We start from the raw sequence: 22,177 nt of genomic DNA on the forward strand, positions 1-22,177 counted from the left end.
CATGAGCTTAGGACAGGGCACATTACTCACCAGATAAATCCAATAGTTCAGATGCAATCAGGATAAAGATGGGAAACGTTTCCTGCATTTTGTGAAGCAGCTCCTGAGTTACCCCAATAACAGCCTATCCAGATGGGGAGCAGCCTGCTAAGGACTCACTGCTGCCCCTCAGCAGGGAGCATTTGCTGGGTTTGTTCTGGAAGGGCAGAGTATTGGATTACTTTATAAGAGCTTAGGTCAGACAGCAACCAATAACCTGTTCCAAAAAAAAAAAAAAAAAAAAATCAAAAGCCCGCACCAATTGGAATCTATTGATTTTTAACAAAAACGTGTGTGTTCATGTGCATTGCAAAAATTGAAAAAGTGATTGTGAACATGAGAGGTTGCCTGTGCGAAGCAGCACTTTGTTTCTGAATTAAAGGGTAAAATGGTGCCTGGGCCAACAAGGGTCTGAAGTTTTTGACAGTTTGTGCTGAGGCAGACAAACCCAGGGATCGGCCTAGATGCCTGATGGAGGCACCTCACTAAAAAAAACAAACCATTCTGACCACTCTTTGCCTCTGTGGGCCCAAGGGGCACACATTCTCTCCACACAACCTGTTGGGTAGGACTAGGCCGCAGAGGAAAGCGACTGCGGTGCTGCCACCACCACCCCACCGGGCCTTGCCTGGATCGGCCAGGGGAGGCTGGTTGCAGCACGGGCCTGACCCCTCTGGCTCCTGTGAGGCTGGAGTAAGGACCATAGGGAAAGCACAAGCATGACAAACGGTTTAACAAGTACAGCTTAAACTTTTGTAATAACAGAAAAGGCCAGAGGCTTGTCAAGCAGAGTCAGAGTAACGCCCCTTTCTCCTTCGGGAGTTAGGCTCCAGTGTCCTCGCAAATGTTGGCCTGAAATTTGCAATCAGTGCGGGGCAGGCGCCCTTTTAGCACCAGGCAGCTGCACACACACAAAAGCAAGAGAAACTCTGGGAGATGGGAAATTTCGAGCAATGTAGGCTAAGGAGATAAGAGAGAACATTATTACATAGCCACGAGTGCTGTGAGTGCAGTGGAAATCGCATCTAAAAAATGAGCATAATTCAGATAAGCAGCATAATGACAGCTCAGAAAAGCACTGTAAAGGACACCAAGGAAGAGGTGACTGCTGCTGAGGGTAATAACAATAAGGCATTATCCGCCCTTCAGCAAACTGATGACGTGTTGTACAGATAGCACAGTAGGTTAGGTACTGACAGACCCCATTTCCAGTCCCAGCCACGTCACTCACCTGAGCAGGATAAGCAAGGTCAGGCCACTTCATCTCTTTGCCACTCTTTAAGTCGCTTGGAGAAGGAAGTTATCCTGACTGGCATTTGTTCAGCACCTGACACATGGGGACTCTAGTTTTAGTCAGTGCCTTACCCCCAACCAGCACACAGTAATCTGTCGTGTTAGCTAGCACACAAAATGCTGGGGGAATGGAGAAAGCTCCATTTCCAGGAGCTCCACACCTCCCAGCTGCAGCCTCCTTTCTGTGCTGCTCACTAATCTGACCCCTGCCTGGCCTTGTCTGCACACAGCTGTCAGCAGGCCCAGTCCTGCCATTTCTTAGATTACAGCTGCTGTTACTGCTTCCAAGGCATTGTGATCAAAGTTTGAGATCTGCCATTCAACCTGTATCATGCTGGCAGGTTCTTTGTACTTCAAATGGGATTATAGCTTGTACAAGCTCAATGACCCTTCTGAAATGACCCAATTGCTTGGGTCCACGTCCCAATCCCAAATGGCAATAGTGCCCAGCCTGCTCATAAACACTCTGCAGTGTTAATGCTTGTTGATGAGGATGAGTGAGTTCAACGACCTTTTGCAGAGGGAAGTTAGAAGCAATTCTGTTACCCGCTCACCATTTTCTTTTGGGAGCAATAGCAACTGGAATGTCAGGGCTTCTTTTAAGCAACACCCAACTTGTCAGTCAAAGTCAAGAAAGACCTTTAGCTTTCAGGCTTTTAAGGGGATTTCAACTCCTGCAATTTTCTGGTGTCACAGTACACCTGCAATCCCCCTTTGACATCCTACCTCTGTAAACACAAGGTTCAATGGACTTTTTCGCTAAGACAATGCTTGGCACTTGTCACAGTGAAAGAGCAGTGCTTATTTGGACTGGAATACTCCACAAAGGTATCAATGTTTGTTACATATTTGCCTAGGCAGCCCACAATTTAAAGGTAACGTTTTTTAAAAAAACAGCGTGATTATTGATTTTCACTGTGAGTGGAGAAAAAAAAAAACAGGCACAAGAGAATCTCTTTCTTCTGAAGCAAGAAGATTCAGCACCTCTTTGAAAAAGGAGATGATCTGTAATTTGTCAGCTACTGTTCTAAAGAGATAAGTTTACATACATAGACTTCAAAGTCTTCAAGGGATGTTTTACAGAACCATCTTAAAAACCCAATAAACCTGTGCTTTTTTTTTTTTATTTCCAGATGATTAACACACACTCATAGTGCTTTGCCTTGATTTTAAGGCTGTGTTTTATTGCTGACAATGAACTTTAGCAATAAAGCTGCTATACTTTAATGCAGAAAGCGGGTTCTTCAGACCCCACTCTTCTTCATATGGTTTAAGCTGCCTTTTTCGAAGAGCAGCAATGCATTAATGCCTTGCTTTTCAAGTTACACTTCCCCTGCCCTTACCCTGAAGTCATTATTGACCTCTCCAGACAACACAGACAATTGAAGGATGCACTACTTGTGTTACTGCTTTAAAAAAGAAATGACCCTAGACTTGATTAGAGAAGAACACAAAGGGCCATGAGAAAGTACTTTGGATCAAGAAGATCAGCTACTGTTCTTACTCTGCACAAAAGTAAAGGGCAATGGAATCTGACTAAATTTACCAAAACAGCAAAAGTAATGCTTTTAAAAGCAACCACCCCCAAATCACACATAAACTGCATTACCATAAATTACCAGAAGGACTCACAGCTTAGTGAAATTAAGACCCAAGTATTTAAGCAGCTAAGAATGAGGTGATATCACACATGCAATACCAAAGCATAATTTAGCAACCAGCGGAGAGTGCGTGGGGAAAAGGATTCTCCAAAGTGACACCTTACGCCCCAAGTGTAGAGGATTATTTCTATTTTCTCCTAAATACTGAGTTCCGACACCAACTAGAAAGAGTAGGTGATCCATTGTTCAATAATTAAACAACATGGGACTTGCCAATAGGAAAGAGCAACATCATTTATTAAGGTAAATACAATCTCAGCAGAACTGTTATTTTTGTAAGCCTAGATAATAAACTTCTCCTGATATTTACATCAATGTTGTTTCACTGGCTTCTTTGTAGGATGAGTACACACTTTTGAGAAGTGGTTGAACAGGTTATCTGCTCTGAGTTAATTTTATTAAGAAAAGAAGAAGCTATTCAACAGCAAGGGATATTAACAGCTTATACGAAAGCTTTCTTGAGGACTTCAGATGCTATGCACATATTTCATAGAGGAGTTCAGGATGGCCATGCCATTGAGTTCACGTAGTTGAACAATATGCCTGAAAAGACAACAAAAAGGTTGCTCAGAGATATGAGCTGACTAACAACAGGAGTTTTTAGCCACCACTGCTCTGCTGTACCCCATGACCAAACCATCCAGGATTTTTAATGCTACATTTAAAGTAACAGGACAATGTTTCTAAATTATTATTCCCCACAATAAAGGAAAACATAAGTTCTATATAATATTTGACAGTTGTTCAAATAGGTGAAATTTCAAATTAACAGAAGCAACTAAACAAGGTCTTTCCCTTTCATATCTGCGGAGTGTTTTGCAAATCTCAGAGCAGATAGTTCAGCTATTGCTCATCTGAGAACTCCAGCAGGAGCAAAGTACTTCAACTTCCAGAACCTAAACGTTATCCTTTGCTTTCTTCAGTGGTTCTGCAGGAATAGTAAGCGTGCTGAAATTCAATTCTACCAGAATGCAGCTCGGTGTCCAACTGACAGTTTGCAGCTAGCTAGGACTTGGCACACTCTTGGCAGGCAGCAGCACAGGCATTCTTTGCTGACATTTATACTTTTGTTTTGCGCTCATTTCTCTGACCTCTACAGAGAGAACACCGCTTCTCCCATTCTTCCAGCAGAAGCAACATCAAACAATGTGAAATAAACTGAAGGAATAAACTTAAATAAGACAACTAAGAACACAAAACTCCTAAAGCAAATTTGTGTGGACAGTACCACAAATGGACATTCCATTGGAGGAAGAGTGATACATTTCACAGGATAGTTAAACAAATGCCTCATCTGCTCTGTACCTGCCAGGTCTATGGATGGCATGGACTTATTCTATTTTGGCATTACTAGATTTCCCTATTTTTCCTTTTTTTTTTTTTCCCCTCTTTTTATTTTTCCTCCCAGCAGGCTCTAGTTCCCAAATAAGTTCCCATGTCAGTTTTGCAAGAATTATCAACTAGTAACAAGTGAACAGTGCAGAAGAAAAATATTTATTTATGGAATACCTTGGTTCAGCGACACACAGCTTCCCCAGAGCAATTGCAGCATTTTCCTGCACTGAAGTTCTTGTAGCATCACCACCAGCGTGTTTCAACAAAGTCATCACAACATTGGAATTCAGTAAGGATGTTGATGCTCCAGGAACTACGAGGCACTGGCCAAGGCAGAAAGCAGCATTTCCCACAATGATTTCATTCTCTGAGTCCAAGAGCTTCAACAGCACACTGAACCCTGTGAACAAGAGTGATTTTTTGTACAGAAAGCACAGACTTGTTCAAATAGCACTGATATTTTCTGTTGCCTTTACCTGAACTACTCGAGAGCAAGCGTTGTCCCATGGAGCGTATTTTTCTAGATTTTTTTTTTTCTAGAAAACTTTGAAGAGCAAGGGAATTTCTTAGCAAGGTTCAAGGTCCAGTCCTGCTTCACCTACCTATACAGTTTTCTCACAAAATTCAACCTACACTCTACTCTCCATTTGTTAAGTGTTCCCCTGAAACTGAACATGCCACCTTTGTTGTTTGCTAAGGGATATTGCGCTGAACTTGAAAAAGCAACCCCTCTCACCCTACCATACCAGCAAACCAGGAACAGGGCTGAGATTGTGGAAAGAGCAGGTGGGAAAAAAAGGAAAAGGAACATAAAAAAGCTCTGTGTGTGTGTATAAATGTATGCTTAGCTTACACAAGGCAGCTCAGCTCCCTGTACTTCTGTAACCTACACTAATGTACAGCAGCAGACTATTTGGGCTATACTCCTGACACAGAGTTATACAGTGGCTGCTGCTGGCATCTGTGAACAGAAGCCCCATCTCCTCAGGCCATACAGTCTAGGAAGAGGCTGCTTTCAAAATAAGATACATCCATGGCCTTCACATGCATCAAGTCTCCTTGGGGTTACGTAAGTTTGATTTTATTTGCTTTCACGTCCCCATCTGTTCTTCCTAATCACATTAGGCTTCTTCACTTTTCTGCTGCAAAAATACCTTCTGAAGAGGGAGGGCTGCTCCAGACTGCCACAGTGGTACCAGCACTGGCCAGTGAAGGTGAACTAACTGGCCCAGCTAGAACACCATTTCATGTCAGGCTTCATAGCTTGATTTCAGTGAGCTCCTAGCAGCAGAGCTACGTCTGGGTTGGCAAACTGAGATGACAGAAATAGTGACTTTTCAAAAGATGAATATCCAGAGTTTTGGCAAAAGCAAAGAGAATTGCTATCACTAATCTAAGGTAATGTAAGCTTCATCTGCATATGACAGTGAAACTAATTTGGGTGTACAAAAGGAAGACAGTGCTCTGAGAGGCTTTTAATGAGTGTAAATCCTTAGGGTTCAAGTTGAACTACATGAGCTGACAATTTCTTGACAGGTTCAACCATTTAGATAACATCGAAGTATTCTCAGTTGTAATTGCATAAGCATTAATTGAACCTGGATTTTAAAGCCATCTAAGTAGTGTTATACCAAACAACTAGAGCAAATATTAGTAACTCAAAAATACTCCAAGACACCTACCTGTCTGATACTGCCATTCCATCTCTAGACACATTTCTTTTTACTATGAAGCCAAATATCCACATATAAGTTGAAGCAAACTATAAACAATCTCAACCTCTTGAAATCAGATGTTAAATTTTAGAAAAGTAAAGCAGAGTTTCTCTACCTCAGGCTCATTATCTGATGCGCATGTTTCCATCCACACACAGAGCTAAGGCTCATTAAGCACTATGTCAGGCCATGTTATTCAGAAAACATGGCTTAAATCTTGCAAGTGTAAAAGTGTTCAGTTGTGTTCTAGAGAAGAAAGTAATTGGATGATGCTAAGATTACATCTCTGCATTCAGCCTCCAATTAACGAAGTTGTCACTTACTTTTATCTGACTTCACCACCTCTTCTTGGGCTTGTCTGTTACTTCTTGTGCAGATGGAAAGAGTCTTTATAGCGTAATTGGATGTGATCTGTCCTCCAGCCTAGATTTTGATTAGAATAAAGTGTACACTAACAACCATACAGTCCATGCCCCAACTTGCTCAAGGTTACAGAATAGCTTAGGTACCATGGATACAGTTACTCCTTATATCTAAACCCAAATACAAAATTAAGACCTTGGTTCAGTAGGTATCTCAAGATGAACAGATTCTGAAAACTAGGACAAGAACGTCTCCTCCCTGCCAACAACATGCATACACAATTCCCTGAAACTCTGGAGCCCAATTCCTTTCAAACTAACAAATCCTCTGATGCTGGTTAATTAGTAGAGTTAAACTGAGCACGACAGCCTTTTTCTAGACTTATTTTATCCACTGGATAGCAGGACTGCAGCATCTACACCAGCCTGGGTGGATACTCATTCCACTAAATATACAGCTATACAGCAAAACAGTGTCTACAGATCAATGTATGTATATATTTAGGGATAAATTCCTCCCTGGCTCAATTCAACACTCACTGGTAATCAGGGTAAAGGGTTCCATTGCCTTTCAGTGCTCAAAATTTGACCACCCCTATTTTAAGCTTTAATCCTCCAACTGAGCCTGCAGTAGTGGATTCTTAAAATTTGCACGTCCCTGCAGGTAGAGCTGTGCACAGGTAGAAGCAACTGGCTCACATATAAACCACTGAAAAATTTGGGCTACAGAATACAAGGGGAAGCCGAGGCTCAAAACTACTCAAAATTGTACTTGAGACCACCATTACCGTGATACAATGGACAACATAGATGAAATACGTGCAGTCAGTGTGACTGCACGTGTCTTTTTCCTTAAAAAAGAAGGCTAAACACAGGGTTTTTTCATGGACTATAATAACAAAAATAAAGTGAAGTCAGTTGACACAATTTACCTTCAAGAATTTGATCATTTTCTTCACCACCCCTTCTTTCACTACTGCCTCTACTGCCAAAGACGATGCCGGCAGGACACGACTTAACACTCCAATGGCTCTCTTAGCAAGAACAGCGTGAGAGGGAAGAAAAAGTAATTTACTTATACAGACAATTTTATTTAAGGAATTTTTACATTTCCTTTTTGCAAATTGTTGAATAAAAGAAAAGTAATTAAAGTGATAAAAGTAGAAGTTTACAGGAATATGAGGAACATTCAGGACATGGCTTTGTTATTGCTTACTGGAAACTCAACTCAGCACAGTTTCTAAAAATTCAGCATACAGAGAGGTGAGACCAAACCAAGATCAGGACAACCACTGGCATACTTATTTATTGAAACAAGTACCTAGTAGAAACCAGCACAGCACTGCTGGCATTGAGGAGTCAAAGTAATTGCAAGTAAAGCAGATCAGTACAGTTCATTTTAGTTCAGAGAGGTGAACTGACTTCCAGCTGAGACCACATCTGCTTCTACCCATTTGCCTTGAATAATTGCTATCTGTGGGAGTTACACACCATTAATAGGAGTACAGCCTCCTAGGAATGATTCACATAGAGGAATTGTAAAAAGAAACAGCTGTTAAACACCCAAATTGTTCTTGCTCCTTTGCTTCTCCATTGATTTAATACTTTATACTGAAAACGAGCCTAAGGATGAAATCTTTTGTATGAGCTTCTATTTAACAGATTTCAAGGGAACGCTGAAACCTCTTGCATTAAATGGAGTACCCAAACCCAAATAACCTAAGTGCTATATTATTTCTTTAGTAATAACAATACTCAAAACTCATCGTAGGCTTTATAGCCTGAAGTACAGGCTTCCACAAGAGTTGCACTGGGCAGTAGCTTGCACTGTAGTATTCAGGACAGATCATCTGTCAACCCTTTCTTAGTCTACAGGTATCTACTTACAGTCACAATTCTTCCATCCTTGTCCCCAAGGAGAGACATGCATCTGCCACTTATGTCCACAGCAAAGCACTGAAAAAGTGTCAAGAACTCAGGAACAGCTGATTGCCAGAAAGCATTAAAGCAGAAACAGGTTAATAGACAAATTACTCTACACGAGAGAACCCCGTGGAGGTTAGGGCACACACAGTTCTATGTTAGTAACAGTTCAGCACCGTATTGGAATGTTCCTATATAGCTTCATAGACTCCTATCAGGCCCATTTACAGGGACAAGGGAAGAAGATGCTCCAACTGCTCAAACAATTCTGAATCTCCAAGAAAGCGATCATAACAAGAACGCTACCAAAGAACGTTCACAGGTCTTGCATACCTGGATGATCGCATTTGATTCAAGCAGTAAGTTCATCATTAGGCCCAGCACTGCAAACAAACATTCCTGATACTTGGGAGTGTTCACATCAAAATATTCATCCTGTGCACAAAGGAGAGAAAAGTGCAGTCAGTTCAGAGGCTGAGGATGTGAGCTTCTTCAGACTCCTCTGTGCGTTCACCTACTGACCAATGTTCCCCCATGTACTACAAACTCCAGGGCAGAACAAGTTCTGTGAGCAGCAGTGACAACAACATCTTTTTGATACGGATTTGTTCTTGTGCGTGCTTTGCTTTGAAGCTTCTGATGTGTAGCAAGTTGACAAGATCCTTTCCCAACCCCTGAATTCTTCTGTTCCTGAAGACTGAGTTCATATTGCATCCTTACCCTGAAAGGTGCTGCCTACAATAAGGGACCACTCGCTCTCCTCCACCTATTTATTGAGCCACCACTTAGGTGAACAAGAGACTGCTTTGACACTTCCTATCATGCTATCAGATATAAAGGATATCAGTCAAGGGTCCAGGACAAGGGGAGGCAGGCAAACACGATCACACAAGTGCCATTTTCCTAAGCAATTGGGTTGAAAACAGTGTTGTAGGGAGCCATCAAGCCTCCTTACCACAAGCTTTATGCAGGCTTGCCAGCACTCTTTGCAGTCAGCCATCTGCATTCGGATGACTGTATCTGCGCACAGATTCCCCATGATGCCAATGCACTGGGCAAGTGCTGCCTGGTTCACCATCTTGGCAGAAGTCTAAAAAGAGAAATCAAAAAAGTGGAATATGAAATTAAGAACAAATGACAGGAATACCTATATGTTGTTTGGTTACCTCCCTGTCTGGGATTCCAGACTCTTTCTTGCCTGTATTAAATCCAAACTGCACAAACTTTGCAAATCAATGCCATTTTCACAGCTAATCTTCCACTGAAGTTCTGACAGTCCTACGACTCAGGAAAAAGTGACTGGCTTCTGTAGCCCCTAACCTTGAACCTCTTACTTGGGCCACAGAACAGAACAACCTCTGCTTCAGTTGCAATTCCAGGAAGTTACGTTCAAAAGGAGAGAGCAATAAGCCATATGAAAGTGGTATAATGACTGCATTTTCTTGGTGCTCAGCTGGAGAAGTGGAAATTTCTGAGCAAAGTGGCAATGTTTACTTTCCAGCTGCACCTGCACTTCTGCAACAGAACCTGTCTCCACTGTCATCTTCCTTCTTCCTGAGGATGAATTTCTGTGTCAACAGTATTTTAAGTTTGTAGTTTAAGTAAGTAATAACCAGAGAAGAGATCTGAACAACCCAACATGTTTTACTTGTAGCCTAATGAGATCTTTTTACCCTGATCTCCTCTTAGGAGAATACGGAATAAGCCACTATCCAAGATCTAATTAGTTAGTGACAGTGGATTAGTCACATCACAAAAAGAGTAAAACAAAACTGGGGGGTGAAATCATTGCCTGACAGTTTCCAGTGGGAACCTGCAGCCAAGTCTAGAGCTTTCACTTAATATGCAACATGTAGAAACAGCAACATGTAGAAACCAAGCACTAAATATTGAAGACAGAACATTTTCCTGAGGGAAGTATATGACAAAATTGGATTTATTATGCCTACAGAACTAGAAGTGTAACTACTGTAGTCCTGCCACAGAGGAGTTCTGTCTATGAGCAACTGGCTATAGAACTGGAAGGAGTCAAGCTGTGTTACAGGAGAGTAAATGAGAGATATAGAAACTGAGTCTTTTCATACCAGTAACTGGGTGAATACAGGTAAAACACCTGTGGAAAACATGATGCGACACTGGGTTTTGAACCTGTTGGGGATAAAGAAAGCTGTATTTGGACACTTCGAGCTTTAGACCGAAGTCACAACAAAACAGGAACATCCAGAGAAAGTAAAACAAGTCAACAGTGTACCCTTGCAGCAAAGCCCAACAGCCTGTATCATTAGGTCATTTAGTACATTTCAAAGCACAACTTATAAAAACAAAGAAATGCAAGTTACTTCTCCTCTTGAGTTAAATCAGACAGTATATTCATGGCACTGCTAGCTCTGGCATCAGTGTTTTTGACGAACATCACCAATATCTGCAGCCATCTGTTATTAAAAAAGAAACAAAACGGACAAAACTTGCATCAGCTCTAGCTTAATAATTAAAGATCAAAATTGTACTTTAAGTGTACCAATAGTTTATACTCTTATGATCTACTCTCCTTGAACTCACTAGATTTTGCCCAGGTTTTATGTACTAGGCCCTCCAAATATGTTTAGCCCCTAGGATTTTGGCACTGTATTCTCCCACAACGTGATACCTTTTTGCACAACCACAAGTGCTGTGTTCCATCAGCATCAGAACATTTTATCAGCATCTAAGCTTCACAAGGCATCTGAAGCCTAGATGCTTTGCTACTGACAAAAGTCTTAGGAGATGGACAAGTAGAATGTAATAGTCAGGACAGAGAACACTGTCAGCATAGCCTAGTACTGAAGAGCAGATTGTAAAGGCTCACATGGAAGGTCAGTGATGATTGCATGGCTTAAAAGGACATGCTGAGCAAACCCAACAGTCCGTGTGTGTATGGGTCAGAAAGTGTAAATTTACAATCTTTATAGGAACAAAGAAAAATTCATCTCCTGCCTGAATAAAAACATCCTACCAGTCACCTTTTGAGCTTCTGGAGCAGCATGCTTGCTGCTATGGGATTTGGAGCTGCACGGAATTTACAGGACTTGAGACTGCAAACCCATAACCTCTGCCCCACAATAAGCACTTCTGCAAACATGTGCTGGCATTTCTAGGTGCTCCCCTGGTGAGCTGAAATTCCCTGCTGCTCTTCTCCAACTTTGTAGTTTGGTGATAGAACCTATAGTTATAAGTTATCTTCTGAACATCCCAATTCTTTTATAGCAGTCAAACCCAGGATCTCTTTCAGAAGTTGCCTGGAGAGCTTTCAGGCTCCTGATATTCTAAAGCAAAGTAATATTATTTGCCTCTTTTAAGCTTCCCCTTAGACATGGCTCATTTCTTTAGCCTTTCTTGCAAGGAAAAAGGTCTTGTGATTAATGTTGTATATAATATAGTGAAGTGTGTACATCTGTTGGAGAATCTTTTCTATTCACCCGACTCTTTAAACCATTTAGTGCAAACCGGTACATTAAAATTTCTCCTCTGCTTAACTGTAGAATAAAATAGCAGGACAATAGCACAGAGGTAATAGACTGTTTCTTTCTCCACTCAGTGAGTCATGGCAACATTGAATAATCATAAATGCCAATTACCAGATGAGGAGCGATTCGCAGCTTGAAATCATGAGCTATTAAGAGACAGCAATGTAAGCTCTTGCTGGAGTGCTAGACAAACACACACTTGTAGGTTTAAAAAAAGGTAACTATGCCTCAAAATTACGTTAATGTCCTCAGAAATAAGCCCTTTCTACTTAGCTGCACAGACCTCTGCAGGTACAGTGTTTACTAAAGCTGTTTTCTCCATATGCATAACTTCCACTTTTGCTCAACTAGGCCTAGCCCTCTAGAGCAGAACCCTCAATATCATTATATTCTTTTCAGAAAGTCTGACACTTATTTATTGCTCAATGTGTTTGGGATTTTGATATTGTGCAATGAGTTTGGGATCTCTGAACCGAGGGATTAAGCAAGCTTTGCTGAATTTTAGTTGCATTAACTACCTGGATAGGTCCTGATGCCTGACCAACAATCTCCTCCCATTCTCATTCTCTGAGTAGAGCATGATTAGTGCCAACGTCTCCTTTTGGATCTCCAATACACCAGAAGCAAGTAGTTTTGACAGCTGTGCATTCACATCAGGGTGAGTCAATAGAAGCCGTTGATTTTCTTCTGAAAGCAGAGCACATCTAAGAGCAATGTCACACATGATAAAATCCCCATTATTTGACACTTTTTTCTCTCTAGGTGCTGATTTAACCGGTTTAGTATCTTTATTTCATCCGCTAATGTGCTCATTCACTCTGACACGTTCACCTTGCATAACATTCCTGCAGAGCAATGGTAAAGTAGAACTCACTAATCTGCTCTCAGCCTCATGACTTCATCACACACACACGTGTTGGAATTTCTGCTCTCACACACTACATGGTACCTGCTCTGGCACCATGCATTGCTTCAAAGGAACAGACACCAGAACCGTGAGCACAAAGTGCTCCTCTCAACAGATCTGTGTCAGCTGCCTGCAAACTGCTATCAGCCAGGCTGTTCAGGCACAATAGCACACTGCCCCACCAGGCAAACACATGTAGCTGCACATGAGTCTTTCTTCTAGCTACTTTTAAGAATATAAAGCAAGTTTTCCTCCTACCATGCTGCATGAACATTCTCTTGGGCATCAGCAGGACCCCAGCCGAGGTGCAGATACCAAACTTTCTGTATTGCCCTCCTGTGGCAGTCTTGCCACACCAGCGGCCACTTTGCTACCCTGGCCCATTTCTGGGCTGCCTCCAGGCTTCCTAGAAATAGAGGCTAAGGCTGCCTAACCAGTGACTGCTTACTGTGAATGACAAAGGAATTCACCCTTCTCTAACAGCACTTCTACACAGCCCTGCTTTTCACTGCTGTAACTGCTTAAAAAAGATAAAATTATAGAAATGATATTATCTTAAGAACCAGCAATAATCACAGGGAATTTATTTTCTGCCCCTTCAGTAAATTTAAAATGTTTATATAAATAGACTCTAAGTTTTGTCTCATGATAGAAAGAAGCACCACTGCCGTGGTTGCTCTTAGCAGCAAACACCCAACACTTGTGTTTGACCTGTAAATCTTTGTTTACAATAAGGTCTAGACCCAAGTGCCCTGGGAAAGTGATGTTCGTGCCAAACAACTATTTTAGACACAGCAAGTGCCATATTAACAGTACATTAACAATGATTAATGTTGGTTACACCGTTTTACCATTCCCGGCGCAGACAGCTTGCCAAAGGAGGAGAAGAGAAACAGACAGATCCACTTCAGCGATGTGTTTTCTCTCTGCACAGAAGCCCCTAAATTAGAAACGAGAGCTTGTAAAAAGAACTAAGGACCAATGAAACAGTTACGGTTAGCTCTTTGGCAAGGAAAAATATCAGTAAAGCCTCACACAGATGAGGATCGCCATATGAACATTTAAGCTTATAAATCCCAATACTAGCTTATTAGTTCAACATTCTTAGGACTCCCAGACTTGTTTTCCCCAGGACCTCCTCTGAGGCCAGATTTATGAACTACTAACTCTACATGACCCTCAACATACACAGACCCTACACAATCACTGTAAACCACAAGTAATGAATTCAGTTCTGCACTGAGAAAGTTGTGGCTAGCCAGGGCGTACAAGCTTGGTGCCAATTTGGAATTATGCCTCAGGAGAAGAATAGCTCTCATGCCTTGTTTAACCAGATCGTGCTGCTCCAAACCAACTTAGCTGTGCAAAATTTTCAGAGCACAACTTCTGCAGAACTCTTATTTGTTTATATCATCTGTCTGGAACTGACTCAGATATACATTCAGACAGGAGATTCCTTATGAGGCAAAGATTAGAAAGCAATTTAGGTAGGTATTAGTCAGATTTAGTTTTTATTTACCAAAACGCAGTATAATACCTGCCAAGAAAACACAGCAGCAGAAGATACAGGTCTCCAAAGAGAATCCTATTCCTGATTACAGGACTGAGGCTATCTACTGACATCAATTAATAGCACCAGGGAGGCCAGTCAGCATACTTAAAGTGACTAACTTCTTACATCAAATGTTCTTTTATAGAAAGCTTTTACAAAATTGCTCTCACCACTAAAGACAGGGTAACTGTGCAGAAATAGGAGATCAGAGACAGAAGCAGGAACTCAGGAATTCTGTCCACTGCATCTAAGAGAGCACTATTTGAGTCAGATATAAGCAAGTCTTTTCAGACATTAAAATCAGTTATTCCATTATTATGTGATCATTTCATCTGCATTTCATGAGGTGATTGTGTTTCTTGAAAACAATATTTTCATTTCCTTATGCTGTAACATGCTACTGTTCTCTTTTGGAGAGCTCTTACCGTCTTACGACCTCGTTGTCATTGATGATACTGAATCCATTGTTTGTTCTAAATAAAGTTTGCTCAGTGCCTGAAAAAATTTCAGAGATAAACAAGTCAGCTCTATGAGCCATCTGGCTGATGCATCACAGTGAAGGCAGACACCTGCTCTTCTGTAATACAATGTTGAAGGAAAAGGTCACTGGATCAACAGCTTTGGGGAAAGATTGTTTGCATCATGAAAAGAAGAGAAAATCTTCAAGAAAAATACTTGTATAAATTGCTTTGAAGCTCAAGACTACTCTAATTCATACCTGGTGCTGTAAAAAATGATCGACTTCACATTAAAGGCTTTTGAGGAAGGCTTAAAAATGAGAACAGCTTTGAAAATCCATACACTTTAACAGAGATTTACCTTCTTAAAATAATAAATACCTCTTAAATGACCCAAATCCTTTAGGAAGTCTCAACAGCTCTGCGACAATATCAGTTTAGATATTTAAAAAAGAAATGAAAGTAAAAAATTTACTGGCCATAAATTTTAAAATATCAAACACTGTTGACTTTATTTTTTTCAGAGGAACAGGGCTTTTGTTCCTTTAAAAACTACTCCACTTGTATTCATCTACTTGGATTACAACTCCCATGACCAACCACCTTTGCATCAAGTACTCACAATCTTTCACAGCTCCTGTCAGAGCTTTGATGCCTCCTGCATAGAAGAGGATATTCTGGTCAGGCCTGTCAAGTTTCTGCAGCAATTCTTTTACTGACAGAGCTGCAAGTTTCCCAGACAGAAATTCCTTCATTGCTCTGTCTTCTTCTTTCATTCTTTTTTCCTCCAAGTTCACCTCATTTATACAATCTTAGCAGTCAAAAGAAAACAAAGCATTTTGGTTAAATATTTAGATCAGAAAACAAGGGACGACAGTATAAGAATTTATATTTCTTACCTTTAAACAAACTTTCCTTTTGGGGATCAATTTCCAAGATCTTCTGGTAACACTGCCTAGACTTAACTCAAAAAAGAAACAGATGCTTAATTTACGGTAAAAATTGGAAGATGGTAAAAAAAAAAAAATATTCTAGTCAGAATCATGCTGTTTAAGCTCAAAAGTTCTTGGGCTACTGTATTTAAAAAGTCTGACGAATAACATTTATGAAGCAAGGCAAATCAAAACTTTTTTTTAACCAAAAGTGTGAGAAGAATATTATCATCAGTCCCTAAACCCAAAACAGCAGTAGCCTGCTATTCCAAATTAGAAGGAAAAAAGTCAAGTACATACCCAGGAACATGCTGGTAGGAACAACAACAAAGTTCCAGTGACAAAACAGCAAATAAGGCATGAAATGAAAGTTGCAGGAACTCTAACTATCATCTATGGCCCCCTGCTACCAAAACCTTGCCACGTAAACCCACTATAAACTTGTATCTTGTTAGCATGCTTGGAATTAAACACATCACTAAGCTTGGGATAGGCAAGAACTTTCTTCACAGACCAAACTGCCAACAACCCTCTCACAGTGGACTTGCGTAGACTTCTACAGTCCATCCTCTATAGTTATTTCTATTAGAATAATTTCTGAAAGCTTTCCTCAGCAAGGCTCTTTATTAGTTTTTGAACCCTTTTTTGTTTGTCCAATGCACAAGACCACAAATTCGTCCCTCTCACTCACAATGTCACACTAAAATCCAAATGAAGCATGGTCTCACAGCCACAGGATTTAGTCAGCTTACCTCACTGTAGTGCTTCAGGGCCAGGTGAGCTTTCCCCATTAGAAAATAGGCTTTAATACATTTTTCACTGCACTGTGATAAAAAGGAATTATTCATAAAGTATTTAGAAACTTGAGACTAGAAATACTTTTTCAGATTCCTAATTAATAAATAAAGGTTGGACTTGATCTTAGAGGCTTTTTCCAACCTACCTGATTCTATGATCTACTAGAGACATCTAAAGTAGATATGCTGAATTAGTACTCCCTGGTACTAACTTCCCTTCTGCGTGCAAGGAACACAGGCTTTGGTCTGGTTAAACGCTGCAAGCTGCTAATTGCCAATATCCTTCCCACAAAAACTTACCCAGAACAAGTTAGGTAACGTTAAGGCCTGCATCAATAAGTCTGTAATCACAGAACTTGTATAACACAATTTCCAGATGTGTTTTTAACAATTCTACCATAAATAAAATGAGTAGTAATTTCCATTAGCTGTACACAAATAAATAAATAAAATTGTTGAAACATCTAACTCAAAACTAACAATCCAGGTGACCTTTTACAGCTTAATTATGTATCCAGAATAGTGATTTCTTTAAATAATGCTGCCAGTATTATTAATAATCTGTTAATCGTGTTGTACTCATGGGCATCACCAGTGTAACACAAATGGATTCAGCTTTTTGGCATTTGATGTAATATTCACTTTTTCCACCTGACATCAATACTTGCTCTTTGTGAGCTCAAAGACTTGCTTCTTCCTTCTCCGAAGGATAGGCAAGATTATAGTTATAGTTTATTGTCACTTCAAACTTTCTTTTTTTTTAATGACAAGCTCCTAAGAGCTAAGAATGCTTCTGCATACAGGCAGCACTGAAACACAAACTGCCTTACAGCATTCAGGTTAACTCGGGATGCAGAAGTCTGTGCAATACCACCACATAATTCTATTTCCATTTGCAAGCTGTCTCCATATTGTCAGCTATACACACATCCTTCCTCTGAGAGCATTTAACCTGATCATAAAACACAGATTGCTGAACTTACCTTCAATGCCCATTCGCAATCACCAATGGCTTTTTCATATTCATGTGTTTTCAGGTAGGCCTGAAATACAACCAAGGAAGTCCAGAGATCAGAATTAGAGTATGTCAAATGATTACCACTAACTATTGCACAAACATTAGATAACCAGAAAAAAAAAAATTACACTGCTGATATCCCTAGCTATTGACTTAGCAGGATAACTGCTAGCTGTTTTTGAACTTTTCCATTTCACTGGAGTTTTCAATTTAGAATACATGTAATAAAACAAAATTTAAAAAGAGGCACATGAATTAGACCAGGCAATAAAAGAATGCAAAGTAAATGTTAACATTCTGCAATTATAAAAGTGACCCCTAAAAAAAAAAAAAAAAAAAAAAAAAAAAGCGCATTTAAACAAAACTATACTTCATAATGATTTTTTTTCCTCCCATTTATTTTTAGGGGAACAGGGATTGACCTGGGCCACATCCAAGAAGGAGGAGACATGAATATCTCCCCAAGGACTTGCCCCTGCCAAAGGGAAGGTTCCTGGGAGCGTCAGGTACTTTAATCAAGAGCAAGGAGTTTACACCTCTAATCATCTTCTTTGTGCAACTCTTCCATAAAGTGTTTAAAAAGATTAAAAACTTCAGTCTGTACTGCCCTGCTGTTAACTTCTAGCCACAGAAAAATTTACTGTTGGTAGTATTGTAGCAAAGCAGAACTCACTAATTCCTGGAAGTGGAGAATGGCCATGAAAAACTGCTTGCACTGCACTTTAAGCCTCTCCATAAGGGAACAGATATTACCTTTTAGGAAATCACTTAAGTAACAGAAAAATCCTTTTTGGATTCTATCCTGGCAATATAATACTGAAAACAGGACACTGGTAGCTCACTTTCACGTGCAGACCTGTGCTCTGTTGGTATAGAGTTCCTGCTTGTCTTTCAGTTTTTCCAGACCTTCAGTGTATCTCTGAATGGCTGTGTCATAGTCTCCTTTCCTGAAGGCATCATTTCCCTTCTCTTTCAGAGCTGTAGAACAACACACATGCATTCAGAATAACATTTTGGCATTTATTTTTGTCCCTAAAAACGGTGACTGAGGAAACAGAAGCCATATTATCCTGTTGGAATAATCATGAAAATTCCAGTCCAGCTCCACTGCAGCTATCTTTGTTAGTCATTATTTGCAATGGACCTCTGAGCTCTTTGGTGTCCATCCCTCTTTTAAAGAGGGAACTGTTTGTCTTTGCCTAGTCCACCTCTCAAGCACTGAAACTTCCTGCGTCCATCCCAAACCCTTACCATAAGGACATAATGGAGAAGAATAGGCTGCAACACTACATGAAGTATACAACCCTGTTACATCCAGCTAATCAGCACTGCCCACAGGACCACTGTCTCAGAAAAGCAAATCATTGCCTCAGTGTACCCAAGAATTGCATTAACAGAGTAGCACAACAGACTCTTAATCTGAAATCATCCCAGTTCCTGCTAGGTAGTGTCTGAAGGAATTAGCTAGAAAAGCCTTTAGCACTTACTGTTGGCTAAGCGTTCATTTCTTTTCCTTCGTTTAGCTCGTTCTTTTGCATCCTTTTCTAAAGCTGCCAGAAAGCCATCTTTGAGACAGAAAAGTTGGTGGTATTTTAGTTACAGAAATAAAAATACAAAATAATTGCTTTATTAAAATCAATCTGTAGACAAGAAAGAAGTAATTTCTAGGGGATTTCTTCATAATTTCTCTACATACAGAAGCTTAAGGGATTATTTCAAAAGTAAAATTGCAATGCGAATGTCACGCAATCACACAAAAAGACCATCTTACCTTTCAGGATTTGCATACTTGCCACAAAGTAGCTCATGTCTAGATACAAGCTTGTTTCTTTCTAAATTCAGAATACCAGCTTTGTACATGAGGCTAGAATATGATGACAAACTACACCAACAAACTTCCTACCTACGAACAAGTGCAACCACACTTAAGTTTCTAGATGTGACTGAATTCTAAAGAAAAGTTATCTTGGATTTTAGGGGGAGTGGAATTGGGTCTTGCATGAGCAGCAATCCTCACTCCAGTTCTGCTAAAACAGATGGAATAGTTGCTAAACGCTAGGGGGAACACTGTCCTACCTGGATTCACTGCCTCTGCAGTTGACACGTCCTAAAAAAAAAGAAATACAGCACACACATGTACATACACAGATACTTCGGTAAAACAGCAAAAGAACGCGTGGTTAAATTGCTCAAAGCTACAGGGGCTCTGAAGTATCTTGACTGACTCACATTAGGAATATCAGTTTGACACTTTACCAAGAGATGGCAAGGATGGACTTAACTTCTTCCAGCATTACCAGAAAGCTTCTGTATGCATCATTAATGAGGCAGGTCACTAAAATCCAGACCTCTCACATGAATCACAGCCTAACGAATTTAGCAAAAAGACTCGTGTCTTCAACTGGTTTAACTTACATGGCTAAAATCCCTGAAGTGCCAGTAAAAGCTGGAAGTTAGAGCAACTCAACACTTGCATCTACCTTGAATAAATCAAAGGGAAGTACTTTGTGTCATTAGCAGCCTTAAGACAAAGTCAACATGACATCAACTACTTCCCAATAAGATAGCTAGGGAACAAAACAAAAAAAGGTTAAATTCTGAACAGACTTTTATGTATTGTTCTTTTTTTTTTTTTTTCTTCTGGGTAAGGTATGTGAGTTAGTATTATTTGAAAATGCCTGAAATGCATACAGCTTTAACTCTAAAGGGAAAAGCCCTTACAGAAGCCCGTGTGTTGATGACTGTCCTGTTCACCGTAGTCTTGCTTTCTTCCTCCTTGCCGGCCTCCTGCTCACGGAGCCTTTTCTCTGTTTCCACAATGGCATTTTCCTTCACAGCTGGGTCTGGCGAGTTCAAGTCCTGAAGTAAGTTGGCTAAAAAAGGGATAAAGAAACCAATAAAGGGATAAACAAACGGCCACCCCGGTCACAAAGCGGCTCCGGCCACCAGCGAGGCCTCGCCACAGGGCAGATTTTTCCCTTTCTTCCCCTTTCCTGCCCCATTTTCCCTACCCAATTTTCCTTCAGGTGCCCTGCCCGGGTCCCCCTGGCGCCACCCGGCCCGGCCCCGCTTACTGATGTCGTCCACTCGGCGTAGGAAGCGCTGGAAGTCCTCCTCCTGCTGCCCGTGCAGCATCGCGGAGCGGAGCGGGGCCGGGCCGGGGCCCAGCGGTGCCCGCGGGCCGTGAGGTGCGCGGCGGCCTCGGCGTTGTTATGGAGACCGCGCCCCGGACGCGGCGGCTGCAGAAATGGCGCCTGGGGGCGGGGCTCTGCGAACAGCGGGGCGGGAGGGAGGCGGCCGCCATTTTACGGCCCAGCAGCCGGCTGCGGGGTTCACAGCCCCACGGCCCGGGCTTGGTTGCCACACAGAGTCACGGAGTTATTAGGGTTGGAAAAGACCTTCAAGGTCAGCTGGTCCAACCACCCCCTACTACCAATGTCACCACTGAGCCATGTCCCCAAGCACCACGTCCCCCTTTCCTTGAACACCCCCAGGGACGGTGACTCCACCACCTCCCTGTGCAACCCGTCCCGATGCCTGACTGCTCTTCCTGAGAAGAAACGTCTCCCCATTTCCATCCTTAACCTCCCCTGGCACAACTTGCTGTCATTCCCTCTAGACTGAGGTCTCCTGCTGCTGCTGCTCTGTCAGACACCCACTGAGGCTGCTTTGGCAGAGCTGGCAGGCTGTCCGTCCCACAGACAGGCTGTCCTGCTAGCAGTCTGTTTGTCCTACTAGCAGTCTGTCAGTCCTGCTGGCAGGCTGTCTGTCCTGCTAGCAATCTGTCCATCCTGCTGGCAGGCTGTCCATCCTGCTGAGAGGGAGAGCAGCAGCAGCAGTACAAGCCCTTCTTTTATCCAAGGAGCATTTCAGGTCGTGTAGCCTGCCCAAAAAGAAAACAACAAATAAATAAATAACTAGTGAAAAGGGGTTTCTTGGGTCAAAATAAAAGTGATCTGAAGCATGGACTAGGAGAACCAGCCACAGGGAGAGGGGGCCCGGTTTAGGAAATGTGCGTGCTCATCCACAGCAATATCCTTGAGCCCTTTATGCTTTGGTGTTTTTTTAAAGATACCCTGCAAAGACAGGGGTAGAGCGACTGCTTTCTGTCCCTGGGAGGGTCAGGCCCCGGGTTTGCAGGGCCTGGGGGCTCCATTCTCGGGCAGGACACACAGCCTGCCAGCAGCGAGACAGCCAGAGGATGGCACCATCCTCCAGCACAAACACATCTGGGCAGCTCTCCCGGAGCTGTCATTTCAGACCTTCCTCTGCTTTGTCTCCCGAGTCCCCGAATCAGCCTCCATGCACCCACCAGTGCGTGTGCAGCCAGACCCCAGCTGCTCCTCCAGCTGTGCTGAGGATGCTGGAGCCCTCTGGGTGATGAAGATACAGAAAAGGTGATGCGGGGACTGGCTGACCTCTGGCAGCACACACGGCGAGGAGCAGCTCTCAGGAGCTGCCCAGCCCTCCTTTACACCATGTGGCCCTGCTGGGACACGTCAGATGAGACGTTCAGAGCACTCACTGCATCCAGGTCCTCCTGCATGGCACTTCACCCAAAGCACGTCCCCATCAGGTCACACACAGGAGCTTGTGTGGCTCCAACAGCCCGACAGGGCCCTGTCACCACGCTCTGGAGACACATTATTAAAGCCAGAAGGTTGAAGGTTGCAGTTACTGGA

General features: G+C 41.9%; 1 protein-coding gene across 1 annotated transcript; it reads right to left on the bottom strand.

Moving 5' to 3' along the window:
- Positions 1–3,278: 3,278 nt before the first annotated feature.
- Positions 3,279–20,696, bottom strand: TTC12 (tetratricopeptide repeat domain 12). Its single transcript, XM_084301540.1, has 21 exons — positions 20,570–20,696; positions 20,217–20,368; positions 19,572–19,602; positions 18,983–19,060; positions 18,352–18,473; positions 17,461–17,520; positions 16,433–16,504; positions 15,648–15,708; positions 15,371–15,559; positions 14,716–14,785; positions 13,590–13,678; positions 12,350–12,518; positions 10,668–10,760; positions 10,413–10,476; positions 9,284–9,418; positions 8,662–8,763; positions 8,293–8,361; positions 7,338–7,439; positions 6,367–6,466; positions 4,503–4,728; positions 3,279–3,536 (listed from the first exon to the last, which is right to left on the bottom strand). The coding sequence occupies exons 1-21, from the start codon at positions 20,628–20,630 to the stop codon at positions 3,461–3,463; spliced, it is 2,121 nt and encodes a 706-aa protein (XP_084157666.1). The 5' UTR covers positions 20,631–20,696; the 3' UTR covers positions 3,279–3,460.
- Between the last annotated feature and the right edge of the window lie 1,481 nt (positions 20,697–22,177).

The sequence above is a fragment of the Netta rufina genome (assembly GCF_964035555.1).
Source record: "Netta rufina genome assembly, chromosome: 25".
Classification (NCBI taxonomy): Eukaryota; Metazoa; Chordata; class Aves; order Anseriformes; family Anatidae; genus Netta; species Netta rufina.